Source organism: Oncorhynchus nerka, linkage group LG2 (assembly GCF_034236695.1).
Source record: "Oncorhynchus nerka isolate Pitt River linkage group LG2, Oner_Uvic_2.0, whole genome shotgun sequence".
Lineage (NCBI taxonomy): Eukaryota > Metazoa > Chordata > Actinopteri > Salmoniformes > Salmonidae > Oncorhynchus > Oncorhynchus nerka.
In genome coordinates this window covers 67,056,374-67,080,569 of record NC_088397.1, presented here as the reverse complement: position 1 = coordinate 67,080,569, position 24,196 = coordinate 67,056,374, and the positions used below count along the sequence as shown (strand labels likewise).

Below are 24,196 nucleotides of genomic sequence, written 5' to 3'. Positions count from 1 at the left end.
ATTATGTGCAAATGTTGATAGAGCAAATTCTCCACAGATTAGGTTAGGCCCCACTCATCATAAATCGACAACAGATATTTGCAATAATACCAATGTCATATATCTTTAGTGAGATAATTGGCGTACACTCTAATGCCACATACTTGGCTGAATTGTAGGACCTGCAAATAGAAAATACTACTAATAAACCTGAGTCTCCTTTCTTTCTAACATTCTTACAGTTTCAACAGCCACACAGTCAATTTATTGGTAGCTTATGTGAAAGAAATGTGAAGCAAAATGTACATTTTAGAATGTGTTTAATCAAAATTATTCAGTTGAGAAAATGCATCTTATTGATTCTGTAAAAGGTGGTATAATCTTGTTGAAGCACAACAATTCTCTTTTCTATTGTACAACATCAACTAGTTTATCAGCAGGCACAAAATGCACGCATATACACACACACACACACACACACACACACACACACACACACACACACACACACACACACACACACACACACACACACACACACACACACACACATCTGACTGTTTAATATACTGTATATCAATTCAGAATTGGGCTCTCCAACCCTGTTCCTGTGAATTACCCTCCTGTAGGTTTTCGCTCCAACCCTAGTTGTAACTAACCGGATTCAGCTTATCAACCAGCTAATTATACAGAATGGGAGCTCTTCAGGAACAGGGTTGGAGAGCCCTGTGTAGGCAGTATTGTCCTATAGGCACTGCAATGTTGTTAGAGTAACTGGGGTGTTTATGTCATGTGACCGAGAAGCTACTGTCCTCAGCATCTCAAGATACATTCCATGGCTGCCAGCGCTCTATTCCCTCAATGAACAGGCAGCTCTCTGCCTTCCAACGGAGCCAGATCTGTCACCCAACCATGCTGCAGCTATCACAGAGCCTCTAATGGCGCTGGTCGCTCTGAGCATGTCAGGACTCAAAGGGCAAGATGGACTGGGCGGGGCCCAGGGCTCCGGGCGGGGTGAGGGTAACGGGGAGTGTCTTGGGAAATATGAGGACACCAGGACTGGTCATCTGTTCTGGCATATAAAAAGGGTGCAACATTTCATCCAAACACATGTAAACACTGTGGTGGGTGTGAGTCAGTGGTGGCTGGTGACACTTTAAATGGGGAGGACAGGCTTACAGTAATGGCAGGAACATAATAATGGAATGGCCTCAAACACATTACACACATGGCTTTCCATGTGTTTGATCCATTCCATTGACTCCATTCCATTCATTATTATGAGCCTTCCTCCCCTCACCAGCCACCTCTGGTGTGAGTGTCTAGACCTCTTTGCGCAGGGCCACTTTCACACTGCTGAATATTTTGCCCAGGGCTTCAAAGAAGGGGTCACAGAAGGTCTGGATGCAGAGGGAGTAGATACGACTGATGCACTGTGACTCGATCAGGCAGCTCTTTATGCAGGGCACCACGGCCCAGATATGACAGAATGAGATGCAGGCAAAGAGGAAGCCCCAGAGCAGAGCCACGGGGATGCCGAAGATGGCTGAGAGGATGCGGTAGCACCAGTACTTGGACACGGTGAAGGTGGTATAGCTGAGCTTCCACACCCCATCCAGACTGTGTGTGCCGTCAGGCTCTGCGATTACATCCTCAAACTCTACCTGCAGGGAAGGAATACCATGGACGACGTTAGTGGAACCTCACTGATGAAAGGAAGTCTAGTGTTTTCTGAGTACCTAACACCAGGGCCAGGATTTAATCAACGACGTGTTGTCAACAAACCCATTGTACTGTCGACAATATGCCTTTGGAAGGTCATTTTCTTAATATTCACGGAAAAGTAATGGTAAATGCTGTGAATGTCGGCACAAGTGTAAATTCCCTTTTAAAGTCAAGAACAATGCGCTTAGCAACAGTGCACCCTTGATTGAACCCTTGCCCAGTTTCCTCACAAATCAATGGATATGATTATGCAAAAATACATGCGTTATTATGACTTAACAACATTACTGTTATCATTAGTAGTGCCTGGGATACATAGTGGATGAAATAAACACAACTATACTGAGGACCTATACCACACTTCAATCTGTTCTGTGTACTGTACTAACAAATAGACCCCTTTCTGTGTTTGCAAACATTGCCACACTAGGGACACAGGGAGTTCTCATAGACCGCTAGCAAAAAAAGCCTCTATTTACATGTTGCTTATGAGCGCATTTCCCACTACCTTGGATTATGATTGGATTGTCAAAGCTTGCATGAATGACCTGCTTATTATAATGTGTGTGTCATCGTTGCCCATCAACTGCATTATACGTAAAAACATTTTTTTTAAAACACTTCAACTTCAACTGGTAAACATACCCTTCACTAACTTTACTACAGACTATATCAATGAGCGTTAACTACTGAATCTAAAATAGGTATTTGGCAAAGATCACAACTAAATATACTCTTAGCAACTGCTCAAGCAATAATCAAAACAACATTGTAAGCGTATGAGAACCCCAAAAACGTGTTTTGTTTAGAAGTAAAACTACAGTATGTAAATGTGGTCTATGTTGAATGGGCGCAGATGGTGATGGCTTTCATTTTCTGCCTCCAAAAGTCAGTGCGTGACGTCATTGTGTTGTGTACTGAAAAGAGTTTCTTCAAGTAAAATGCAAGTCTGTGATGGCCCAGTTTGTAATTGCTTGTTGTATTCAGTATCCAACACCTGGTCCTTACATAGACATCTGCAACTCAACCCTGAATGGTAATTAACTTGTTACACTCAACAGATGCCTAACAGATGTAAACCAATTTCTAGAATTTGAAATATTACTACTGAATCACAGTCTATTCCTTTAAATGATCACAACTTTTAAATTGGTTGTAGGCATGCTTTCCAAACTGAAAAGTGGTGCGTGCGTATGTATTCACCCACTTTGCTATGAAGCCCCTAAATAAGATCTGGTGCAACCAGTTACCTTCAAAGGTCACATAATTAGTTAAATAAAGTCCACCTGTGTGCAATCGAAGTGTCCCATGATCTGTCACATAATCTCAGTATATATACAACTGTTCTGAAAGGCTCCAGAATCTGCAACACCAGTAAGCAAGGCACACCACCAAGCAAGTGGCACCATGAGGACCAAGGAGCTCTCCAAACAGGTCAGGGACAAAGTTGTGGAGAAGTACAGATCAGGGTTGGGTTATAAAAAAATATCAGAAACTTTGAACATCCCACAGAGCACCATTAAATCCATTATAAAAACATTTGAAAGAATATGGCACCACAACAAACCTGCCAAGAGAGGGCCGCCCACCAAAACTCACGGATAAGGCAAGGAGAGAATTAATCAGAGAGGCAACAAAGAGACCAAAGTTGACCCCGAAGGAGCTGCAAAGCTCCACAGCGGAGATTGGAGTATCTGTCCACTTTAAGCCGTACACTCCACAGAGCTGGGCTTAATGGAAGAGTGGCCAGAAAAAAAGCCATTGATTATTAAAGGGGAAAAAAGCAAACACTTTGGTGTTCGCCAAAAGGCATGTGGGAGACTCCCCAAACATATGGAATAAGGTACTCTGGTCAGATGAGACTAAAATGTAGCTTTTTGGCCATCAAGGAAAAATGCTATGTCTGGTGCGAACCCAACACCTCTCATCACCCCGAGAACACCATCCCCACAGTGAAGCATGGTGGTGGCAGCATCATGCTGTGGGGATGTTTTTCATTGGCAGGGACTGGGAAACTGGTCAGAATTGAAGGAATGATGGATGGTGCTAAATACAGGGAAATTCTTGAGAGAAACCTGTTTCATTCTTCCAGATATTTGAGATTGGGACAGAGGTTCACCTTCCAGCAGGACAATGACCCTAAGCATACTGCTAAAGCAACACTCGAGCGGTTTAAGAGGAAACATTTAAATGTCTTGGAATGGCCTATTATCAATCCAATTGAGAATCTGTGGCATGACTTAAAGATTGCTTTACACCAGCGGACCCCAACCGACTTGAAGGAGCTAGAGCAGTTTTGCCTTGAAGGATGGGCAAAATTCCCAGTTGTTAGATGTGCCAAGCTTATAGAGACAAACCCCAAGAGACTTGCAGCTGTAATTGCTGCAAAAGGTGGCTCTACAAAGTATTGACTTTGGGGGAGGGTGAAGTTTTCCGTTTTTTTTGTTTTATTTCTTGTTTCACAATAAAAAAAAACATTTTGCATCTTCAAAGTGTTAGGCATGTTGTGTAAATCAAATGATACAAACCCCCCCCAAATATATTTTAATTCTAGGTTGTAAGACAACAAAATAGGTTAAATGCCAATGGGGTGAATCATTTTGCAAGCCACTGTAAGTAATGAAAATACTGAGCTATAGTATACTCTGAAAAAAAAGTTTAACAAGTCACACCTTTTTTCTCTCTAAAAATATCTAAAATATCTCAAATATTTCTCTCAAAAATATTGACACCCCGAAAGATTCTTAGAAATAAAGCAGTCAAAAGATTAGTATTTGGTCCCATATTCCTAGCATGCGGTAACTACGTCAAGCTTGTGACTCTACAAACGTTTTGGATGCATTTGAAGTTCATTTGGATTGGGTTTCAGATTATTTGTACACTATAGAAATGCAAAGTAATGTATTGTGTCCTTCTGGAGTCACTTTTATTGTAAATAATGGGTTTCTAAACACTTCCACATTAAAATATGGGTGCTACCATGACTACAGATAATCCTGAATGAATCGTGAATAACACAGAGGGTCTAAGATCACACCCCCAAGACATGATAACCATTATCAATAACAGGAAAGGTTAGCATGTCTTGGGGGCTAACCATTATCAATAACAGGAAAGGTTAGCATGTCTTGGGAGCTAACCATTATCAATAACAGGAAAGGTTAGCATGTCTTGGGAGCTAACCATTATCAATAACAGGAAAGGTTAGCATGTCTTGGAGGCTAACCATTATCAATAACAGGAAAGGTTAGCATGTCTTGGGAGCTAACCATTATCAATAACAGGAAAGGTTAGCATGTCTTGGGGGCTAACCATTATCAATAACAGGAAAGGTTAGCATGTCTTGGGAGCTAACCATTATCAATAACAGGAAAGGTTAGCATGTCTTGGGGGCTAACCATTATCAATAACAGGAAAGGTTAGCATGTCTTGGGGGTACATTACAATCTTTGACCCTCTGTAATTTTCTCACTCATCATTATTCATGATTCTTTCAGGATTATCTGTAATCGTAGTAGCATCCACATTAATGTAGAAGTGTTTAGAAATATGGTTTACTCTTATTTAGAAAAAATGTCACTCCAAAATGACTCAATACATTATTTAACATGAATTTATATTGAGCACAAAATCATCTGAAACATAGAATAAAATAATATATATAATATAATATAATGTTTTGCATACAATATAGTTCAGTATTTACATTTTTTATTTTATACAGTCATTATTGCTCATCTTCATCAATAATTTCTGACCCCACTGTACATGCTATACTTAACAGATGACTCACTCAAGCCAATAAAAGTGTTTTCATACGCCCTGTTTAGCCAGGCAGTAGACTATCTCCTTCCACGCTCTCCTGAGCTCTGGGGAAATATAAGGCATGATAGAGTTCACTGTATGTAAACATGACGACAAACACAGGAAAAGCAGCTATAAAGCTCTGAAAAGAAACAACCTCATAATATCCCTGTCTGTCACAGGGCTTTAGCCCCATTCCAGAAATAAACGCTGGGTGCCGTGCTGGGGCATAAGGAACAGGCCTGGGACTATTTTGGGACATTCATGGCAGTAACACAGCAACATACTGAAGTGTTCAGTGTTGGCTTTAAGTTTAGACTTTAGACTTCATTTTAAACTAAGGTTTAACACTTGTCTTTCCTTACTTGAGGCAAAACGAGTTCAACCTGTAGATTCAGTGTGCGTGTGAGTGGGTGGCGTCGTCATGGTTTACCTACCTTGATCACATCCTCATTGATCAATTTAGGGTCTCTGTTGATCAGGTCGATCTCCTTGGTGTGGCTGTCTTTCACAAATTTCTCCTCATTGGTGTTGTACTGGTACTGGTCAGCCATGGTGGGGCCGTGGGCCTGGGCTGGGGCAGAGGCAGGGAGAGTAGTGGGGCGTGGAGGGCTGGGGCAGAGGACAGTGAGTGTGAACCCACTGAAGCAGACTGCAGGCAGCCCCCTCAGTCACACTGATCCTCCCTGTTACCACTGTGACGACACGGCTGAAATTCCCGTGGACAGCTGCTACACACACACACACACACACACACACACACACACACACACACACACACACACACACACACACACACACACACACACACACACACACACACACACACACACACACAGCAAACGCATGTCTTAAAGGGGACCCCAGAGCCGTGTCAAATTTCACACTGGGCTGTGGGGTCAGCAGGGCAGGGCTTACATGGTAGCATGAATTTCCACTCTAGGGTGATGCAGTGACGACTCTCCTACTCCTGCTCCCACTAACACCAACAGTTCACTACAGTACCATCCGCGCTGACCAACAACTTCCAGACAGGAAGAATGTAGGACTTTGTCATAAACAGTAATCCACTGTATTATGCTTAGTTAACAAAGTATATGTGAATGCATAGAACATTTTCAAAACAAGATACTTAATTGATAAAGGGTTCAAGTAAAGAATGAGAAAGTATACATATTGGATTTACCAGATCATTCATCATTCATCCATGTTTTGTTGTTGTATGATTGGTTTTTGTTTTCATAGAGGCCAAAAGTCATTGAATGTTGTTTGACTGTGTAACAGTCCTCAGCCCTCTGGTCACTAGCACAAGGTTTATGTTGTAATCCCAGCTCGGTGTCTTTACCTCTTCCCTTCATTCATAAAAGGTGAACGTGATCCTCTCTCTGTATCCTCACCGGTCATTGAAGTAAAACCCGTCCACCTCTACTCATCAACGTATTGATGAAAGCACAAGAAAGCATACTGTAGTTCAGCAGGTGTTGATGCATACCTACATTAACAATTAGAAACATGCACTTTACATATGCATTTTTTGGAATGTAATTACTTTTAATAAGCAATGGATGATGTGCATTTCAGCTGTGAACTGACCATCATTATACAATGTCAAATGAGTTTCAGCTAGCCCTGTAGACAAATGCCCTCTTGAGGTGCTCATTTTCAGTCATCATTAAGCTGTCACCCACTGTGATAAAAAATATATTTTATTGAGAATCTTGTCTAGCTTTATATTGATAAACTACTGCTGACGTGGCAAATGTTACAGTTAATAAGCAGTCAGTGACATAATTGACAACTTCCATTATGTCTATTAACAAATTCTATGGGCTGTACAGCGAGCAAATAGAATAAAAAATAAATGACATTTTCATTTATGAGTCAAGCCTCACTGGTGGTAGAACACTGTGCAGTGTGTCACTGTCTCAATACGTCCACTATAAAGTATTTAATTTAACCTATGGCATATTGTTGGACAGCACATAGTAGTGAGTCAGTGTCAATGCAAGACTAGCTAGTTACTGTAAAAGAGAGATTTTTTTAACTAGGTAAGTCAGTTATGAACAAATTCTTATTTTCAATGACAGCCTTGGAACAGTGGGTTAACTGGCTGTTCAGGGGCAGAATTACAGAATTACAGCTCAGGGATTTGAACTTGCAACCTTGCAGTTACTAGTCCAACACTCTAACCACTAGGTTACCCTGCTACCCTCACACCCTGTCCTTGTGAGTCTCAGGGCAAGACAGAACAGAACAAGAGTGACCATGGAACATTTCTGGAAAACCAGGGAATTCATTCAATTTACCCAGAATTTTGCAACCCTAGTTAGTAGTAGCTGATTTCATTGACAAATCAAAATCAATATTAAATTAGAGTACTTTGGAGACAAGAAATGGAGTGTTTTATCCCATGGCTCCCGTCAACCCAGGCACATCCATCTTCCACCAGGGAAAGAGCATACTCAAACTCGTCATTGTACTGTAGGTGATAGACGCTAGGGATCCACCTCTTTACATTTACATTTACATTTAAGTCATTTAGCAGACGCTCTTATCCAGAGCGACTTACAATGCATTCTGTATGAAGAAAGCAAGAGCTTGTCATTGTACTGTAGGTGATAGACGCTAGGGATCCACCTCTTTGATGGTATGCATTCTGTATGAAGAAAGCAAGAGCTTGTCATTGACTTCGTATAAGCCTGTATTATTCATGAATTATCTTTATCATCCTTAAAAGCTCAACTAACTCACCAGTGCATTTTGTATCTATTTTGTATTATAAGCCTGCACAAATGATCTCTACTTCTTATGGACATGTGTTTTAGTGGTATTTTAAAGTAGGTATTATGGCCTCGAGATGGGAAAACTGGGTCCATAAACTCAACAGAACCACAGTGAATCTCAACCCTTCCTGCCTCTCTCTCTCTCTCTCTGCCACTCTCTCTCTGCCTCACTCTCTCTGCCTCTCTCTCTCTGCCTCTCTCTCTCTCTGCCTCTCTCTCTCTGCCTCTCTCTCTCTCTGCCTCTCTCTCTCTGCCTCTCTCTCTCTCTGCCTCTCTCTCTCTGCCTCTCTCTCTCTCTCTCTCTCTCTCTCTGCCTCTCTCTGCCTCTCTCTCTCTCTCTCTGCCTCTCTCTCTGCCTCTCTCTCTCTCTGCCTCTCTCTCTCTGCCTCTCTCTCTCTCTCTGCCTCTCTCTCTCTCCTCTCTCTCTCTCTCTCTCTCTCTCTCTCTCTCTCTCTCTCTCTCTCTCTCTCTCTCTGCCTCTCTCTCTCTCTCTCTCTCTGCCTCTCTCTCTCTCTCTCTCTCTCTGCCTCTGCCTCTCTCTGCTGCTCTCTCTCGCTGCCTCTCTCTCTCTCTCTACCTCTCTCTCTGCCTCTCTCTCTCTCTCTGTCTCTCTCTCTCTCTCTCTGCTTCTCTCTCTGCCTCTCTCTCTCTCTATGCCTCTCTCTCTCTCTCTCTCTCTGCATCTCTCTCTCTCTCTCTCTGCCTCTCTCGCTCTCTCTGCCTCTCTCTCTCTCTGCCTCTCTCTCTCTGCCTCTCTCTCTCTGCCTCTCTCTCTCTCTCTCTCTCTCTCTCTCTCCTCTCTCTCTCTCTCTCTCTCTCTCTCTCTCTCTCTCTCTCTCTCTCTCTCTCTCTCTCTCTCTCTGCCTCTCTCTCTGCCCCTCTCTCTCTCTCTGCCTCTCTCTCTCTCTCTGCCTCTCTCTCTCTCTGCCTCTCTCTCTCTCTCTCTCTCTCTCTGCTCTCTCTCTCTCTCTCTGCCTCTCTCTCTCTCTCTCTCTCTCTGCTCTCTCTCTCTCTCTGCTCTCTCTCTCTCTCTCTGCCTCTCTCTCTCTCTCTCTGCCTCTCCTCTCTCTCTCTCTGCCTCTCTCTCTCTCTCTCTCTCTCTCTCTCTCTGCCTCTCTCTCTCTCTGCCTCTCTCTCTGCCTCTCTCTCTCTCTGCCTCTCTCTCTCTCTGCCTCTCTCTCTCTGCCTCTCTCTCTCTCTCTCTGCCTCTCTCTCTCTCTGCCTCTCTCTGCCTCTCTCTCTCTCTGCCTCTCTCTGCTCTCTGCCTCTCTCTGCCTCTCTCTCTCTGCCTCTCTCTCTCTCTGCCTCTCTCTCTCTCTCTGCCTCTCTCTCTCTCTCTGCCTCTCTCTCTCTCTCTCTGCCTCTCTCTCTCTCTCTGCCTCTCTCTCTCTCTCTCTCTCTGCCTCTCTCTCTCTCTCTGCCTCTCTCTCTCTCTCTCTCTCTCTCTCTCTCTGTCTCTGAGGACCATGCATCAGGACTACCTGGCCTGCTGTCCCTTGTCCACCTGGTCGTGCTGCTGCTCCAGTTTCAACTGTTCTGCCTGCGGCTATGGAACCCTGACCTGTTCACTGGAAGTGCTACCTTGTCCCGGAACTACTTTTTTCGACTCTCTCTACCGCACCTGTTGTCTCTAACTCTGAATGATTGGCTATGAAAAGCCAACTGACATTTACTCCTGCACCCTCTACAACCACTGTGATTATTATTATTTTACCCTCCATTTGAACATCTTGGCCATGTTCTGTTATAATACCCCTATAAAACACAATACTCTCTCAAAATAAATGTATAATCTGATTTAGGATTCCTTGCAGTTGTCACGATCAGGGTGAGGGTAGCAGGGTAGCCTAGTGGTTAGAGCGTTGGACTAGTAACCGGAAGGTTGCAAGTTCAAATCCCCGAGCTGACAAGGTACAAATCTGTCGTTCTGCCCCTGAACAGGCAGTTAACCCAATGTTCCTAGGCCGTCATTGAAAATAAGAATTTGTTCTTAACTGACTTGCCTAGTTAAATAATGATATAAAAATTACATCCTATATTGACTTGTTGCATAAACAAGACCATAGAAACATTATGATGATATGGAAAAGAGGAAGGAGAGGAGGAAAAAGAAGTGTTAGCTAAGCAAGCAACAGTAATAGCAGTGTATCACTATTGTAAGCCTGTTGCAATTTATGTTCCCTGTACCAGTTCCCTTTGGGCAGAGAGACAGTGGGGGTGGGAGAGAGAGGAAAGGGGAGTGGTGGAATGGGATCAGAGTGTGGGCTGGGGTCTGGTGGGCTGGGGGTCGGGGCACGGAGAAGGAGGAGGGACAGAAATAGATCCCTGATTGTCACGGAGGGCATGCCTGTGTCTCCTGTGTGTGTCAATGCTGTAAACTGCAGTGGGTCCTGACCGACAGACTGAGCCAGACAGACAGACAGATGGCACCCCAGCAGATAGACCTCATGGGAGTAAAATTGATCGTCTAAGACTCCTAGATGTTTTAACATTGATGTTGACTTCTTTACTGGACAGTAGGGTCCACCAGACAACTTAAAAGGGTTTCTTACAATCCCAGAGAAATTGAAGAATGTGGTGGTATAGGCAAGGTTCACTGCAATTTCCATTGAAAATGAACTGTATCACAAAAATAGTTGCTTCATAAGTTTGTGAATGGTAGTATATGCATGCTAAGGGTCAGAAATCCCAATGATTAGTACGGTAGAGTGCATTAGCATCTCACAACAGCTGTGCAGTGCTTTTAAAGTTTACATAATTTGAATTGCTGGGCAACTATAATTGCCTAAGTCTATTTAGGCTCCAGAGACAAGTCTGTAGCTCATTATGTTTTATCTTAATTGCTAACACATTTCTTCAAGCTATGGTTTAGAGATGAAACTGACTCAATGAACCAATAATGAACCAATAATAGTTCTAAATTAGTATTTTGTACTAAAATAAGAAAAAATAAATAATATTATTTTTAGATACGGTGTAATATAATTGAACAGATTTACTAAATAAATATGACAAGTTCTACTTTTTAAAATCCATCCTTTGCAGAGTAAAGGTTGCAAAGTAATTTTTTCTTTGAGAATAAGACATGACTGCAAACAACCAGTGCCAATGTAGTGTGCTTCAGCCCAGCCCACTCCCTCCATCCTCCCTCCCTCCTTCCCTCCCTCCTTCCTCCACCCTCCCTCCACCATCCCTCCACACTCCCATAGAAGGTGGCAGAGCCCAACATCAGTCCCTGGCTAGTCGGACGTTGATGCTACCACAGCACTTTCCCATACTCTTAAAGAAGGGAGTGATGGCGATGTTGAACACACTGCTCGAAACAGTCTGAACCCAGTGCATGTTGATCAGGAAGAGCTGCATACAGGGCATGATCAGCCTGGGGACGGACAGGCAGACAGACAGACTGAGCATTAACAGGCCAGTGCAATATCTCTTAAAGCAAGTTTACACTATACACAATGCATTGAAACAACGGGCACATCATTCGACTCCATCAATCACCAACTGAAGACATTGGATGGACCACATCAGAGGAGGTCAAAGGTGAGAGGACCCACCAGATGTGTAGGCAGCTGAGGACAGCGAAGAGGATCCCTGCTACCAGAGAGACGGGCACGGCCAGGAGGATGGAGATGAGCAGGTAGCACCAGAGACGGGACACTTCAAACAGGGCGTGGCTCCACAGCCACACATTATCGAAGCTCCGCACCGAGGGGGGCTCGGCTATCACGTCCTCAAACGTCACCTCAGGAGACACAGAGGACAGTCAGGTCATGGCCTGGTGGGAGCTCTCTTTAGCATGGGACTTTAGTGAAGTTCTATGTATAGGGATGGTCAGAATAAGGTTGGGGGGGTTCTCAAATACTTTATATTTTTTATTTATTTAATGTGATGCAGAGAAGCCACAGACATGAAATGAATCACACTCACTGCAATAACCACATTACAATGGGACTGAATCATTATTTATTAGATGGTCACGGCGCGAGATGAAAAACGAGGTATAGTTCAAACTGTGTCCACATGAGGTCAGCGTCGCTCAGCACACCAGTCTTCAACATCAGATTCTACTTTGTTGGATGATCTCCCTCTCTATTGCCTTCAGATGTATGTCCAGTCTACCATTAAAGATACATGAGTGCTCATGTCAATAAAATCCTAGCCAGTTAATCCATACCACTGAACATTGTATGCATTGTATAGACATTACCTAACAAGTTTACCATTAATGGCTCATGGTGTACAGAGAACTCTATGTAGGTGACCCAAATCCTTCCTTATCTCAACCATAACATTTCCAGAGTATCTCAGAACATCAATACGTGATTATATGCATACTGTTGCTCTTATTTCATGCCTGTGTTTAAACCTCCCCTTCCCCTATCTGGAAGTCCACAGACAGGGGATGTGGGGTATGCAGAGTATTTGCAAGCACACACAGTGCTTTTATCTCCCACAGAGTGCTCTCTGTCTGTATAAACCTTCACTTTACCTCGCTGTTTACCGGGCTGTGCAGCAGTGTGTGTCAGTTACCTTTAGACACTTGTTGACTCCCCTTGGGTCCCTGTCCTTCACCAGAGGCCTGGTGTAACTGTGGATAGAGATGGAGAGTGAGACAGAGTCATCCTCTTGGGCTGGTTCCTCTGCCTCTACCTCCACTACTTTCTCCAGTAGTCCCTCTGCTGTGTGTCTGTCTGGAGGGATTCCCGGGGGTGGGACCCACAGAGGAGTCTCCTGCTCCACTATGTCCTCCAGGTCTAGCCTGGTCTTGGCTGGCGTACGCCCTGTGGCCATGGTGTGTGTGTCTCAGTGGCGTGCACCTTCACTGGGCTGGGACAGAGGATGAAGGGCGGGGGGGTCACTCTGGAGGTTGACCACCATAGACCAATCCTACTCCGCTCGCCCCAGCAGCCCAGTCGCTGACACCCCAGTGGGACATAGTGGACTGGTGACTGCATCTGTGCATACTCCCTCAATGTGGAATTCCCAAATTGGCTTTCACAGGCCTGACAAGCCAAATGAAGGAGCTAATTTTGACCTGTGTGAGAACTTTCCTAAAGGAGGAGCTGTCCTCCACATTGTAATTGACAGAGTAAAATTTGCGAATTATATACAAAAAACATCTGAGGCACACGTGTTGATTTGAGTCCATTGATAACACTGTGCTAATTATAATGATGTTGGTAATGCTGCTTCGTCCTGTAAAACATATTTTGCCGGATTTCAAGACACAAAATACATAGTGAGACAATGATATACACTATATATACACTACACTAAAATAACACATCCCAGATCTGAATGAATGAAATATTCTTATTAAATACTTTTTTCTTTACATAGTTGAATGTGCTGACAACAAAATCACACAAAAATTATCAATGGAAATCAAATGTATCAACCCATGGAGGTCTGGATTTGGAGTCACACTCAAAATTAAAGTGGATAACCACACTACAGGCTAATCCAACTTTAATTTAATGTCCTTAAAACAAGTCAAAATGAGGCTCAGTAGTGTGTGTGGCCTCCGCGTGCCTGTATGACCTCCCTACAACGCCTGGGCATGCTCCTGATGAGGTGGCGGATGGTCTCCTGAGGGATCTCCTCCCAACTAAAGCATCCGCCAACTCCTGGACAGTCTGGTGGATGGAGCGAGACATGATGTCCCAGATGTGCTCAATTGGATTCAGGTCTGGGGAACGGGCGGGCCAGTCCATAGCATCAATGCCTTCCTCTTGCAGGAACTGCTGACACACTCCAGCCACATGAGGTCTAGCATTGTCTTGCATTAGGAGGAACCCAGGGCCAACCGCACCAGCATATGGTCTCACAAGGGGTCTGAGGATCTCATCTCGGTACCTAATGGCAGTCAGGCTACCTCTGGCAAGCACATGGAGGGCTGTGCGGCCCCCCAAAGAAATGCCACCCCACACCATGAATGACCCACCGCCAAACCGGTCATGCTGGAGGATGTTGCAGGCAGCAGAACGTTCTCCACGGCGTCTCCAGACTCTGTCACGCCTGTCACAAGTGCTCAGTGTGAACCTGCTTTCATCTGTGAACAGGGAACAGGGTGCCAGTGGCGGATTTGCCAATCTTGGTGTTCTCTGGCAAATGCCAAACATCCTGCACGGTGTTGGGCTGTAAGCACAACCCCCACCTGTGGACGTCGGGCCCTCATACCACCCTCATGGAGTCTGTTTCTGACCATTTGAGCAGACAAATGCACATTTGTGGCATGCTGGAGGTCATTTTGCAGGGCTCTGGCAGTGCTCCTCCTGCTCCTTCTTGCACAATGGCGGAGGTAGCGGTCCTGCTGCTGGGTTGTTGCCCTCCTACGGCCTCCTCCACGTCTCCTGATGTACTGGCCTGTCTCCTGGTAGCGCCTCCATGCTCTGGACACTACGCTGACAGACACAGAAAACCTTCTTGCCACAGCTCGCATTGATGTTCCATCCTGGATGAGCTGCACTACCTGAGCCACTTGTGAGGGTTGTAGACTCCGTCTCATGCTACCACTAGAGTGAAAGCACCGCCAGCATTCAAAAGTGACCAAAACATCAGCCAGGAAGCATAGGAACTGAGAAGTGGTCTGTGGTCACCACCTGCAGAACCACTCCTTTATTGGGGGTGTCTTGCTAATTGCCTATAATTTCCACCTGTTGTCTATTCCATTTGCACAACAGCATGTGAAATGTATTGTCAATCAGTGTTGCTTCCTAAGTGGACAGTTTGATTTCACAGAAGTGTGATTGACTTGGAGTTACATTGTGTTGTTTAAGTGTTCCCTTTATTTTTTTGAGCAGTGTATATACAAAAGTATATACCCCTTCAAATGATTGGATTTGACTATTTCAGCCACACCCATTGCTGACAAGTATATCAAATCGAGCACACAGCCATGCAATATCCATAGACAAACATTGACAGTAGAATGGCCTTACTGAAGAGCTCAGTGACTTTCAACGTGGCACCATCATAGGATGCCAGTTTGTCAGATTTCTGCATTGCTAGAGCTGCCACGGTCAACTGTAAGTGCTGTTATTGTGAAGTGGAAACTTCTAGGAACATCAACGGCTCAGCCGCAAAGTGGTAGGCCTCACAGAACGGGGCCGCCAAGTGCTGTAGCGCGTAAAAAATAATCTGTACTCGGTGGCAACACTCACTTCTGAGTTCCATACTACCTCTAGAAGCAACGTCAACACAAAAACTGCAGAAAAACAGAAAAACTTGACCTTCATAAAATGGGTTTCCATGGCCGAGCAGCCACACACAAGCCTAAGATTACCATGCGCAATGCCAAGTGATGGCTGGAGTGGTGTAAAGCTCGCCGCCATTGGACTCTGGAGCAGTGGAAACGCATTCTCTGGAGTGATTAATTATGCTTCACCATCTGGCAGTCTGAAGGAAGAATCTGGGATTGGTGGATGCCAAGAGAACACTACCTGCCCCAATGCATAGTGCCAACTGTAAAGGTTGGTGGAGGAGAAATAATGGTCTGGGGCTGTTTTTCATGGTTCGGGCTAGGCCCCTTAGTTCCAGTGAAGAGAAATCTTAACGCTACAGCATACAATGACATTCTAGACGATTCTGTGCTTCAAACTTGGTGGCAACAGTTTGGGGAAGGCCCTTTCCTGTTTCAGCATGACAATGCCCCCGTGCACAAAGTGAGGTCCATACAAAAATGGTTTGATTGGCCTGCACAGAGCCCTGACCTCAGCCCCGTCGAACACCTTTGGGATGAATTGGAAAGTAGACTGCAAGCCAGGTCTAATCTCCCAACATCAGTGCCCGGGCTCACTAATGCTCTTGTGGCTGAATTGAAGCAAGTCCCTGCAGCAATGTTCCAACATTTAATGTAAAGCCTTCCCAAAAGAGTGGAGGCTGTTATAGCAGCAAAAGGGGGACCAACTTCATATTAACGCCTAAGATTTTGGAATGAGATGTCCATTGAGCAGGTGTCCACATACTTTTGGTAATCTAGTGTATCGCAGGGCATATACAAGTGTCAGACATTGAATTGGATCAATAGATTGAATAGATCCACATCCAGCATGATTCACATGGATCTGATGTGGTTTTATTGTCATGTTGAGGGTGTCATCCACATCGCCTGGTTGAACAGCACAGGAGACGGTGCTGACGCAGTATGCCCTTCAGTCTGCAGACATGGAGAGCCAGCAAGCAGCCTGTTCAAAGCCTTGTAATAGAGCCATTGAAAGTGAGATATAATGCATGGCTTTATAGCGCTCTCTGCTGGCCAATACTTTTTACTCTGCATTTGTCTATTTAGAAGCTTATGAAACATAATTGCCAAACATGCAAGCTGACAAGGTGAATTAGTTTCTGCACACATCTTTGTCTACCCATTGCTGCTTACTGCAGACTTGAGTCAAAGTGTAGATAAATATACAGACAACAATCATCATCAAATAAGCTTCGACTTGGTGATATAGTGTACTGAATGGAGTGTCTCCCCCAGGTATTGATGGGTGGATTGCTTTTACAGCAGCCATTCTGAAGTAGGGTATTGAGACTGGATGTGATGATTGATGTGTGGTGAAATCATGGTGATGGAATGCACCAGGCATCTTGGTGGGTGAGCCCCACAGACAGAGACAGAGATGTGCCTGCTCTTTATCACACAACAGAAATTATGTAGAAGTGACTCAAGCCACCGTGGCTTTGTTAATCTGTCATATAATATACAGAGCCTTCATAAAGTATTCATACCCCTTGACTTATTCCACATTTATTTGAGTTACAACCTGAATTCAAAATGGATTTTTTAAAAACGTCTCACTCTTCTATCTACACACAATAACACATAATGAACAAGTGAAACATGTTTTTCAAAAATGTTGCAAATGTATTGAAAATTAAATATAGAAATATCTCATTTACATAAGTATTCACACCCCCAAGTCAATACTTTGTAGAAGCTACTTTGGCAGCGATTACAGCTGTGAGTCTTTCTGGGTATGTCTCCAAGAGCTTTCCACACCTGGATTGTGCAACATTTGCCAATTATTCCTTTCAAAATTCTTCAACCTCTGTCAAATTTGTTGTTGATCATTGCAAGACAACCATTTTCAGGTCTTTTCATAGATTTTCAAGTAAATTTACGTCAAAACTGTAACTCCGGCATTCAGGAACTATCTTCTTGGTAAGCAACTCCAGTATAGATTTGGCCGATTTGTGTTTCAGATTATTGTCCTGCTGAAAGGTGAATTCATCTCCCTGTGTCTGGTGGAAAGTAGACTGAAACAGGTTTTCCTCTAGAATTTTGCCTGTGCTTAGCTCCATTCCATTCATTTTGTATTTTTAAAAACTCCCCATTCCTTAACCATCACAAGCATAACCATAACATGATGCAGCCACAACTATGATTGAAAATATGGAGAGTTGTACGCAGCAAGTGTGGTATTGTATTTGCTCCAAACAAAAATTGAATTGCTTTGCCACATTTTTTGCAGTATTACTTTAGTGCTTTGTTGCAAAGAGGATGCATGCTTTGGAATATTTTTATTCTGTACAGGCTTCCATCTTTTCATTCTGTCAATCAGGTTAGTATTGTGAAGTAACTACAATGTTGTTGATACATCCTCAGTTTTCTCCTATCACAGCCATTAAACTATAACTTTTTTCAAGTCACCATTGATCTCATGGTGAAATCCCTGAAATCCCACTCCGGTAACTGAGTTAGGAAGGACGCCTGTATATGTGGAGTGACTGGGTGTATTGATACGCCATCCAAAGTGTAATTAATAGCTTCACCATGCTCAAAAGTATATTCAATATCTGCCTCTTTTTTTACCCATCTTCTTTGCGAAACATTGGAAAACCTCCCTGCTCTTTTTGGTTGAATCTGTGTTTGAAATTCCCTCCCTATTGAGGGATCTTACAGATAACTACAGTGCCTTGCGAAAGTATTCGGCCCCCTTGAACTTTGCGACCCTTTGCCACATTTCAGGCTTCAAACATAAAGATATAAAACTGTATTTTTTTGTGAAGAATCAACAACAAGTGGGACACAATCATGAAGGGGAACGACATTTATTGGATATTTCAAACTTTTTTAACAAATCAAAAACTGAAAAATTGGGCGTTATATCTTTGTTTGAAGCCTGAAATGTGGCAAAAGGTCGCAAAGTTCAAGGGGGCCGAATACTTTCGCAAGGCACTGTATATGTGTGGGGTACAGAGATGAGGTAGTCATTCAAAAATCATGTTAAACACCATTATTGCACCATCCATGCAACTTATTATGTAACCTGTTTATTCCTGAAGTTATTTAGGCTTGCAATAACAAAGAAGTTGAATACTTAGTGACTCAAGACATTTCAGCTTTTATTTTGTATCAATTTGTAAACATAAAAAATAAATAAAAAATCCACTTTGACATTATGGGGTATTGTGTGTAAGCCAGTGACACATTGTTATTATTTTTAATCAATTTTAAGTTCAGACTAACACAACAAAATGTGGAAAAGGTCAATGGGTGTGAATACTTTCTGAAGGCACTGTAATTAAGTAATGTGCATATAGAAACATTGAATTATACAATTACTAAGCTAGCAGGCAGCCCTTTGTGGCCCTCACCTTTGCCAGACACTACTCTACATCATCTTTGTAGATCATCAGGGAGAGGGGCTTTGGGCCAGGACCTCCAGCTGACTACAGGTTCAAATAGACAACTCTGTTTGAATTTGCTCTGAGCACATTACCCCCTACCAGTTTTGGCTTTCCGGGTGATTTAAGGGGAACATCTGCTTTATCCAACCTTTAGACGCATTAGTAGATCTCCAGTGTGTATGTCTGATCCCCGGATGCATTGGACTGGCATTTTAAAAGACATTTCAATAAATAATGTACATAAAGGTAGATAGACTCAGCGAAAAGACATTGCCACAAGCAGCACCGCAGATATTGAGATGAGTGAGATGAAAGACTGCACTCACAAACCGTCATACAGAGTATCTTCGCATGTGCACGGGTTCACTTCACGTTGGTACAGTGTGGTAGCCAGGCAACCAAAACAGCGGAGAAGTTGCGCCTGTTCAACGCTCTTAGTTGTTCCGGAAATTGACCTACTATGCTGTTTACTTAATGCATCTATGTAATATCGCTGAGTCTACCTTTAAATAAATAATTTAACCATGTTTTAACAGATGAAATACACTACATGACCAAAAGTATGTGGACACCTGTTTGTCGAACATCTCATTCCAAAATTATGGGCATCAATATGGAGTTGGTCCCCCCTTTTCTGCTATAACAGCCTCCACTCTTCTGGGAAGGCTTTCCACTAGGTGTTGGAACATTTCTGCTGAGATTTGCTTCAATTCCGCCACAAGAGCATTAGTGAGGTCGGGCACTGATGTTGGGCAATTAGGCCTGGCTCGCAGTCTGCATTCCAATTCATCCCAAAGGTGTTCGACGGGGCTGAGGTCAGGGCTCTGTGCAGGCCAGTCAAGTTCTTCCACACCGATCTCGACAAACCATTTCTGTATGGACCTCACTTTGTGCACTGGGGCATTGTCATGCTGAAACAGGAAAGGGCCTTCCCCAGGCTGTTGCCACAAAGTTGGAAGCATAGAATCGTCTAGAATGTCATTGTATGCTGTAGAATTAAGGTGGCCCTAGCCCGAAACATGAAAAATAGCCCCAGACCATTATTCCTCCTCCACCAAGCTTTACAGTTGGCACTATGCATTGGGGCAGGTAGCGTTCTCATGGCATCCGCCTATCCCAGATTAGTCCGTAGGACTGCCAGATGGTGAAGCGTGATTCATCAGAGAATACATTTCCACTGCTCCAGAGTCCAATGGCGGCGAGCTTTACACCACTCCAGTCGACACTTGGCATTGCACATGATGATCTTAGGATTGTGTCGGCAGTTATTGTGCTGACGTTGCTTCCAGAGGCAGTTTGAAACTATGTAGTAAGTTTTGCAACTGAGTACAGACGATTTTTACACATTACATGCTTCAGCACTCGGCGGCCCGTTCGGTGAGCTTGTGTGGCCTACCACCCCGGCTGAGCCATTGTTGCTCCTAGATGTTTCCACTTCACAATAAGAAGCACTTACAGTTGACCTGAGCAGCTCTAGCAGGGCAGAATTTTGATGAACTGACTTGTTGGAAAGGTGGCATCCTATGACTGTTCCAAGTTGAAAGTCACTGAGCTCTTCAGTAGTGCTACTATATGTAGTCAGGTAGATTCAATCACTGAGAAGTCTCATGCTGGCCTGTCTTTTTCACTGGCTTTATTCAGATGATAATAAGCTCTGTCATTCTGTATGTCTGTAGCTATAAGCTGTGGGTAATGAGACACACAGCCTGTGTAATGTGAAGAGCAGGTTCAGGCCTCTCTCTCTTTCGCTCTCTGCTCTCCCAAACTGGATCAAAAGCCTAGCATCCAGCACTGCAGCAGAGGACCTTGTTGCTGTCTCCCTGCCTACTGCCTCACTGCATTTCCATGACGACAGGCACAGACGACATTTAAGGCATCCCTCAGCTTCATGGTGGATTGTTCCATTTTTAAATCTCCATGTTGCTGTTTTGATGTTTTATACTAGTTTTGCCTTTTATCCCTTGCATTAATATATACTTGCACATGACACACAGTTTTTCACTGTAAGATGGTTTTAATTATTGTAATTATTAGAAAAGATAAATCTATTGTTGTTACTCTTGTAATTATGCTTTATTTAAATAATGTGTTAATGAGAGAAAGTTAATTAGAAGCTTTACATTCCTGCTGTACAATTTTTAAATAGGAAAGTATTCCAATACCTTTTTTCCTGTTCATTGGAAACATGAGTAAACACGTCCATAAATGTTATTTCAGAATATAAACTGAGCAAAAAAAGATCATTCGTAAAAATTCAATTAACATCACAGATCATCATTGTAAAGGGTTTAAACACTGTTTCTCATGCTTGTTCAATGAACCAAACAATGAATGAACATGCACCTGTGGAACGGTCGTTAAGACACTAACAGCTTACAGATGGTAGGCAATTAAGGTCACAGTTATGAAAACTTAGGACACTAAAGAGGCCTTTCTACTGACTCTGAAAAACACCAAAAGAAAGATGCCCAGGGTCCCTGCTCATCTGTGTGAACGTGCCTTAGGCATGCTGGAAGGAGGCATGAGGACTGCAGATGTGGCCAGTGCAATAAATTGCAATGTCTGTACTTTGAGACGCCTAAGACAGCGCTACAGGGAGACAGGACGGCACCTGATCGTCCTCGCAGTGGCAGACCACGTGTAACAACACCTGCACAGGATCGGTACCTCCCAATATCACACCTGCGGGACAGGTACAGGATGGCAACAACAACTATCCGAGTGACGCTGTGCATCACAGGGAAGACATTCTCCTCCTCATGTTGTACCCTTCCTGCAGGCTCCTCCTGACATCCTGGCTCATCCTGACATGACAATGCCACCAGCCATACTGTTCGTCTGGGTCCTGTTGGATTGGAGGGTGAGGGCTAGGGCCATTCCCCCCAGAAATGTCCAGGAACTTGCAGGTGCCTTGGTGGAAGAGTGGGGTAACATCTCACAGCAAGAACTGGCAAATCTGGTGCAGTCCATGAGGAGGAGATGCAAGGCAGTACTTAATGCAGCTGGTGGCCACACCAGATACTGACTGTTACTTTTGATTTTGACCCCCCCTTTGTTCAGGGACTAGTCACATGTCTGTGGAACTTGTTCAGTTTATGTCTCCGTTGTTGAATCTTATGTTCATACAAATATTTACAAATGTTGAGTTTGTTGAAAATAAACGCAGGTGACAGTGAGAGGACGTTTCTTTTTTTGCTGAGTTTATAATTCATACAACATTATATGAAACAAGCATACACTTTAACCCCCTAAGGTCGATGTCCGCGCCCCTGTGTCAGTCTAATTGTAATAATAAAACAATCCCCATAAAAATCTGTAAATTTAAGCTAGGGATGTGTTTGTTTTGGGATTGGATGCCTCTCAATCCACCACATCTGCCTATATCACAATTCTGCATCTGCGGTGAAAGGTGACAAAACTAGAGCGATGTTTGTCAGACCACGAGACAATCCCGAAAATCGGTCTGCTCACAAAATCATCTGTAGCGTACCAACGGTTTGGCCTACAAACTATGGAAAGATGAGACTAACGAACATGATGTTGAGGCCACAGGCCTTACAAAACTCATCTGAAGGTCCCTTGGTACCAGCTGAAAAAAATGAATGGAAGTATATATGGAGACTGTAACAGAATGTTTCGGTTTAGGCCTGTCATGAAACAATGGTAAAGTCAATGAAATTCTGTCACAATAATGTCATATTTCACATTAAAACACTGGTGTTGTGTTGGAGACCTTACCTGAATGAATCCCATACCAATAAATAACGGACACCTACTCAGAGGCATATTATGTACAGCTTATGAGTAGGGGCTTGAGTTTTTACCAACCACATGATCTGACTTGAAAAATCTCAGGGCCCTATAGTTTTCCTGGTCAGGACACATAATCAGGAAAAACTCAGGGTGCTACGAGTACCGATGGCTGTCATATTAACAGTCCAAATTGAAGTGTGCTATCCACTGTCCTCTGTTTAGCCATGCTCCTCTGGTATCTGGCCAGGTATTCTGATCCCCTGGTCCAGAGTGTTCCTGGGGCTGGAGGTGGTGCAGCTGGAGCGCTTGTCAGCCGTGCTGCTGGTTCTCTGAATGAACTGGAGGAAGTTCTCCTGAAAGGAGCCCTCATGGCTGGAGGCCACCAGCTCCACCGGCCCGGAGGAGCAGCAGCGCCGGAACTTGACCAACTCCTCCCTGATCTGTCTGTTGAGAAGGCCATAAAAGAAAGGGTTGACAGCAAAGGAGGAGTAGGCCAGCCAGGTGACGGCCTCCTCCACGTCCCCGGGACTCTGCAGGGACGATCTGAAGGACAAGTGCAGGTGGAAGGAGAAGTAAGGCAGCCAGCAGAGCAGGAACTGGCTCACAATGACCACCAGGGTGAGGGCAGCCTTACCCCCGCTGAATGCCCTCTCAGGGGACAGTCTCTGGGGCAGGCTGCGTGTGGCGGTGATGATGGTGGTCTGGCTGTTGATGGAGTCAGAACGGTTGGCACGTTTGGCTGGGTTGGACGAGGCCCAGGTGGTTGTTGCGGGAGCGTGCTGCAGGGCAGCCGAGCGCGCCACCTTGTACACGTTACAGTAGACAGCAAAGATGACAATGGCAGGTAACAGGAAACACACCACGCTGAAGAGCACGGCGAACACCTTCCTCAACCGACTGTGGCTCCAGTGGAGGGAGCAGTGGTTGGCAGAGATGGAGCTGTGGGCCCCGTAGGCAGGCCAACCAAACAGGGTGACCAGGGCCAGAAGGATGGACTTGACCCATATGAGGAGCATTATGCCGATGGCTAGATTGATGCTCATCTTCACCTCATAGCGCATGGGATGGACGATGTAGTAGTAGCGCTCCACACTGATGGCGGTGATGGTGAGGATGGAGGCACAGATGAGGAACACGTTGAGAAAGATGTAAACCTGGCATTCCAACACGGTGAACACCACAGTGCCAAAGAAGGGTGAGTTAGAGATGATGCCCAGGGGCATGAGGAGGATGGCACACAGCAGGTCCACTGCACACAGGTGGCACACAAAGGCAAACCTCTTCAGGTGAGGGGCGCGGGCGATGGCCACCATGACTCCAGTGTTGGCCAATAGGGCGATGAGATTAAGGGTAACCATTGCAAACAGCCCAATCAGATCTTTGATCTGAGACTGGGAGCTGGTGACCACTCCCACCTCTGCGGGGACTGTGGGGTTGGGTCCCCATAGGCCAGTTGTGAGGTTGGCCCCTGTGCGATTGGGAATAGAGGCCAGCATCGGACCAGATTTCTCCAT

The 24,196-nt window shown here is 44.4% G+C and overlaps 3 protein-coding genes across 3 annotated transcripts; all 3 read right to left on the bottom strand.

The window, feature by feature from the left end:
• Positions 1-282: 282 nt before the first annotated feature.
• On the bottom strand, positions 283-6,185 carry LOC115146002 (caveolin-3-like). The gene is made up of 2 exons (XM_065001747.1): positions 5,946-6,185; positions 283-1,643 (listed from the first exon to the last, which is right to left on the bottom strand). The coding sequence occupies exons 1-2, from the start codon at positions 6,060-6,062 to the stop codon at positions 1,302-1,304; spliced, it is 459 nt and encodes a 152-aa protein (XP_064857819.1). The 5' UTR covers positions 6,063-6,185; the 3' UTR covers positions 283-1,301.
• Positions 6,186-11,519: 5,334 nt separating this feature from the next.
• On the bottom strand, positions 11,520-13,088 carry LOC115131484 (caveolin-2-like). The gene is made up of 3 exons (XM_029663249.1): positions 12,828-13,088; positions 11,852-12,039; positions 11,520-11,670 (listed from the first exon to the last, which is right to left on the bottom strand). The coding sequence occupies exons 1-3, from the start codon at positions 13,086-13,088 to the stop codon at positions 11,520-11,522; spliced, it is 600 nt and encodes a 199-aa protein (XP_029519109.1).
• A 9,756-nt stretch (positions 13,089-22,844) lies between these two features.
• LOC115145993 (probable G-protein coupled receptor) lies at positions 22,845-24,196 on the bottom strand. Its single transcript, XM_029687728.2, has one exon. It carries the CDS (start codon positions 24,194-24,196, stop codon positions 22,901-22,903), a length of 1,296 nt encoding a protein of 431 aa, XP_029543588.1. The 3' UTR covers positions 22,845-22,900.

Excerpts from the sequence above, each read along its gene's own strand:
- LOC115146002 (XM_065001747.1), bottom strand. The coding sequence starts at position 6,062 with ATGGCTGACCAGTACCAGTACAACACCAATGAGGAGAAATTTGTGAAA. Across the intron at positions 1,644-5,945 it reads TCAATGAGGATGTGATCAAG|GTAGAGTTTGAGGATGTAAT; the intron begins GTAGGTAAACCA and ends CCTTCCCTGCAG.
- LOC115131484 (XM_029663249.1), bottom strand. The coding sequence starts at position 13,088 with ATGGCCACAGGGCGTACGCCAGCCAAGACCAGGCTAGACCTGGAGGAC. Across the intron at positions 12,040-12,827 it reads GAGTCAACAAGTGTCTAAAG|GTGACGTTTGAGGACGTGAT; the intron begins GTAACTGACACA and ends GTGTCTCCTGAG. Across the intron at positions 11,671-11,851 it reads CTCAGCTGCCTACACATCTG|GCTGATCATGCCCTGTATGC; the intron begins GTGGGTCCTCTC and ends GTCCGTCCCCAG.
- LOC115145993 (XM_029687728.2), bottom strand. The coding sequence starts at position 24,196 with ATGGAGAAATCTGGTCCGATGCTGGCCTCTATTCCCAATCGCACAGGG.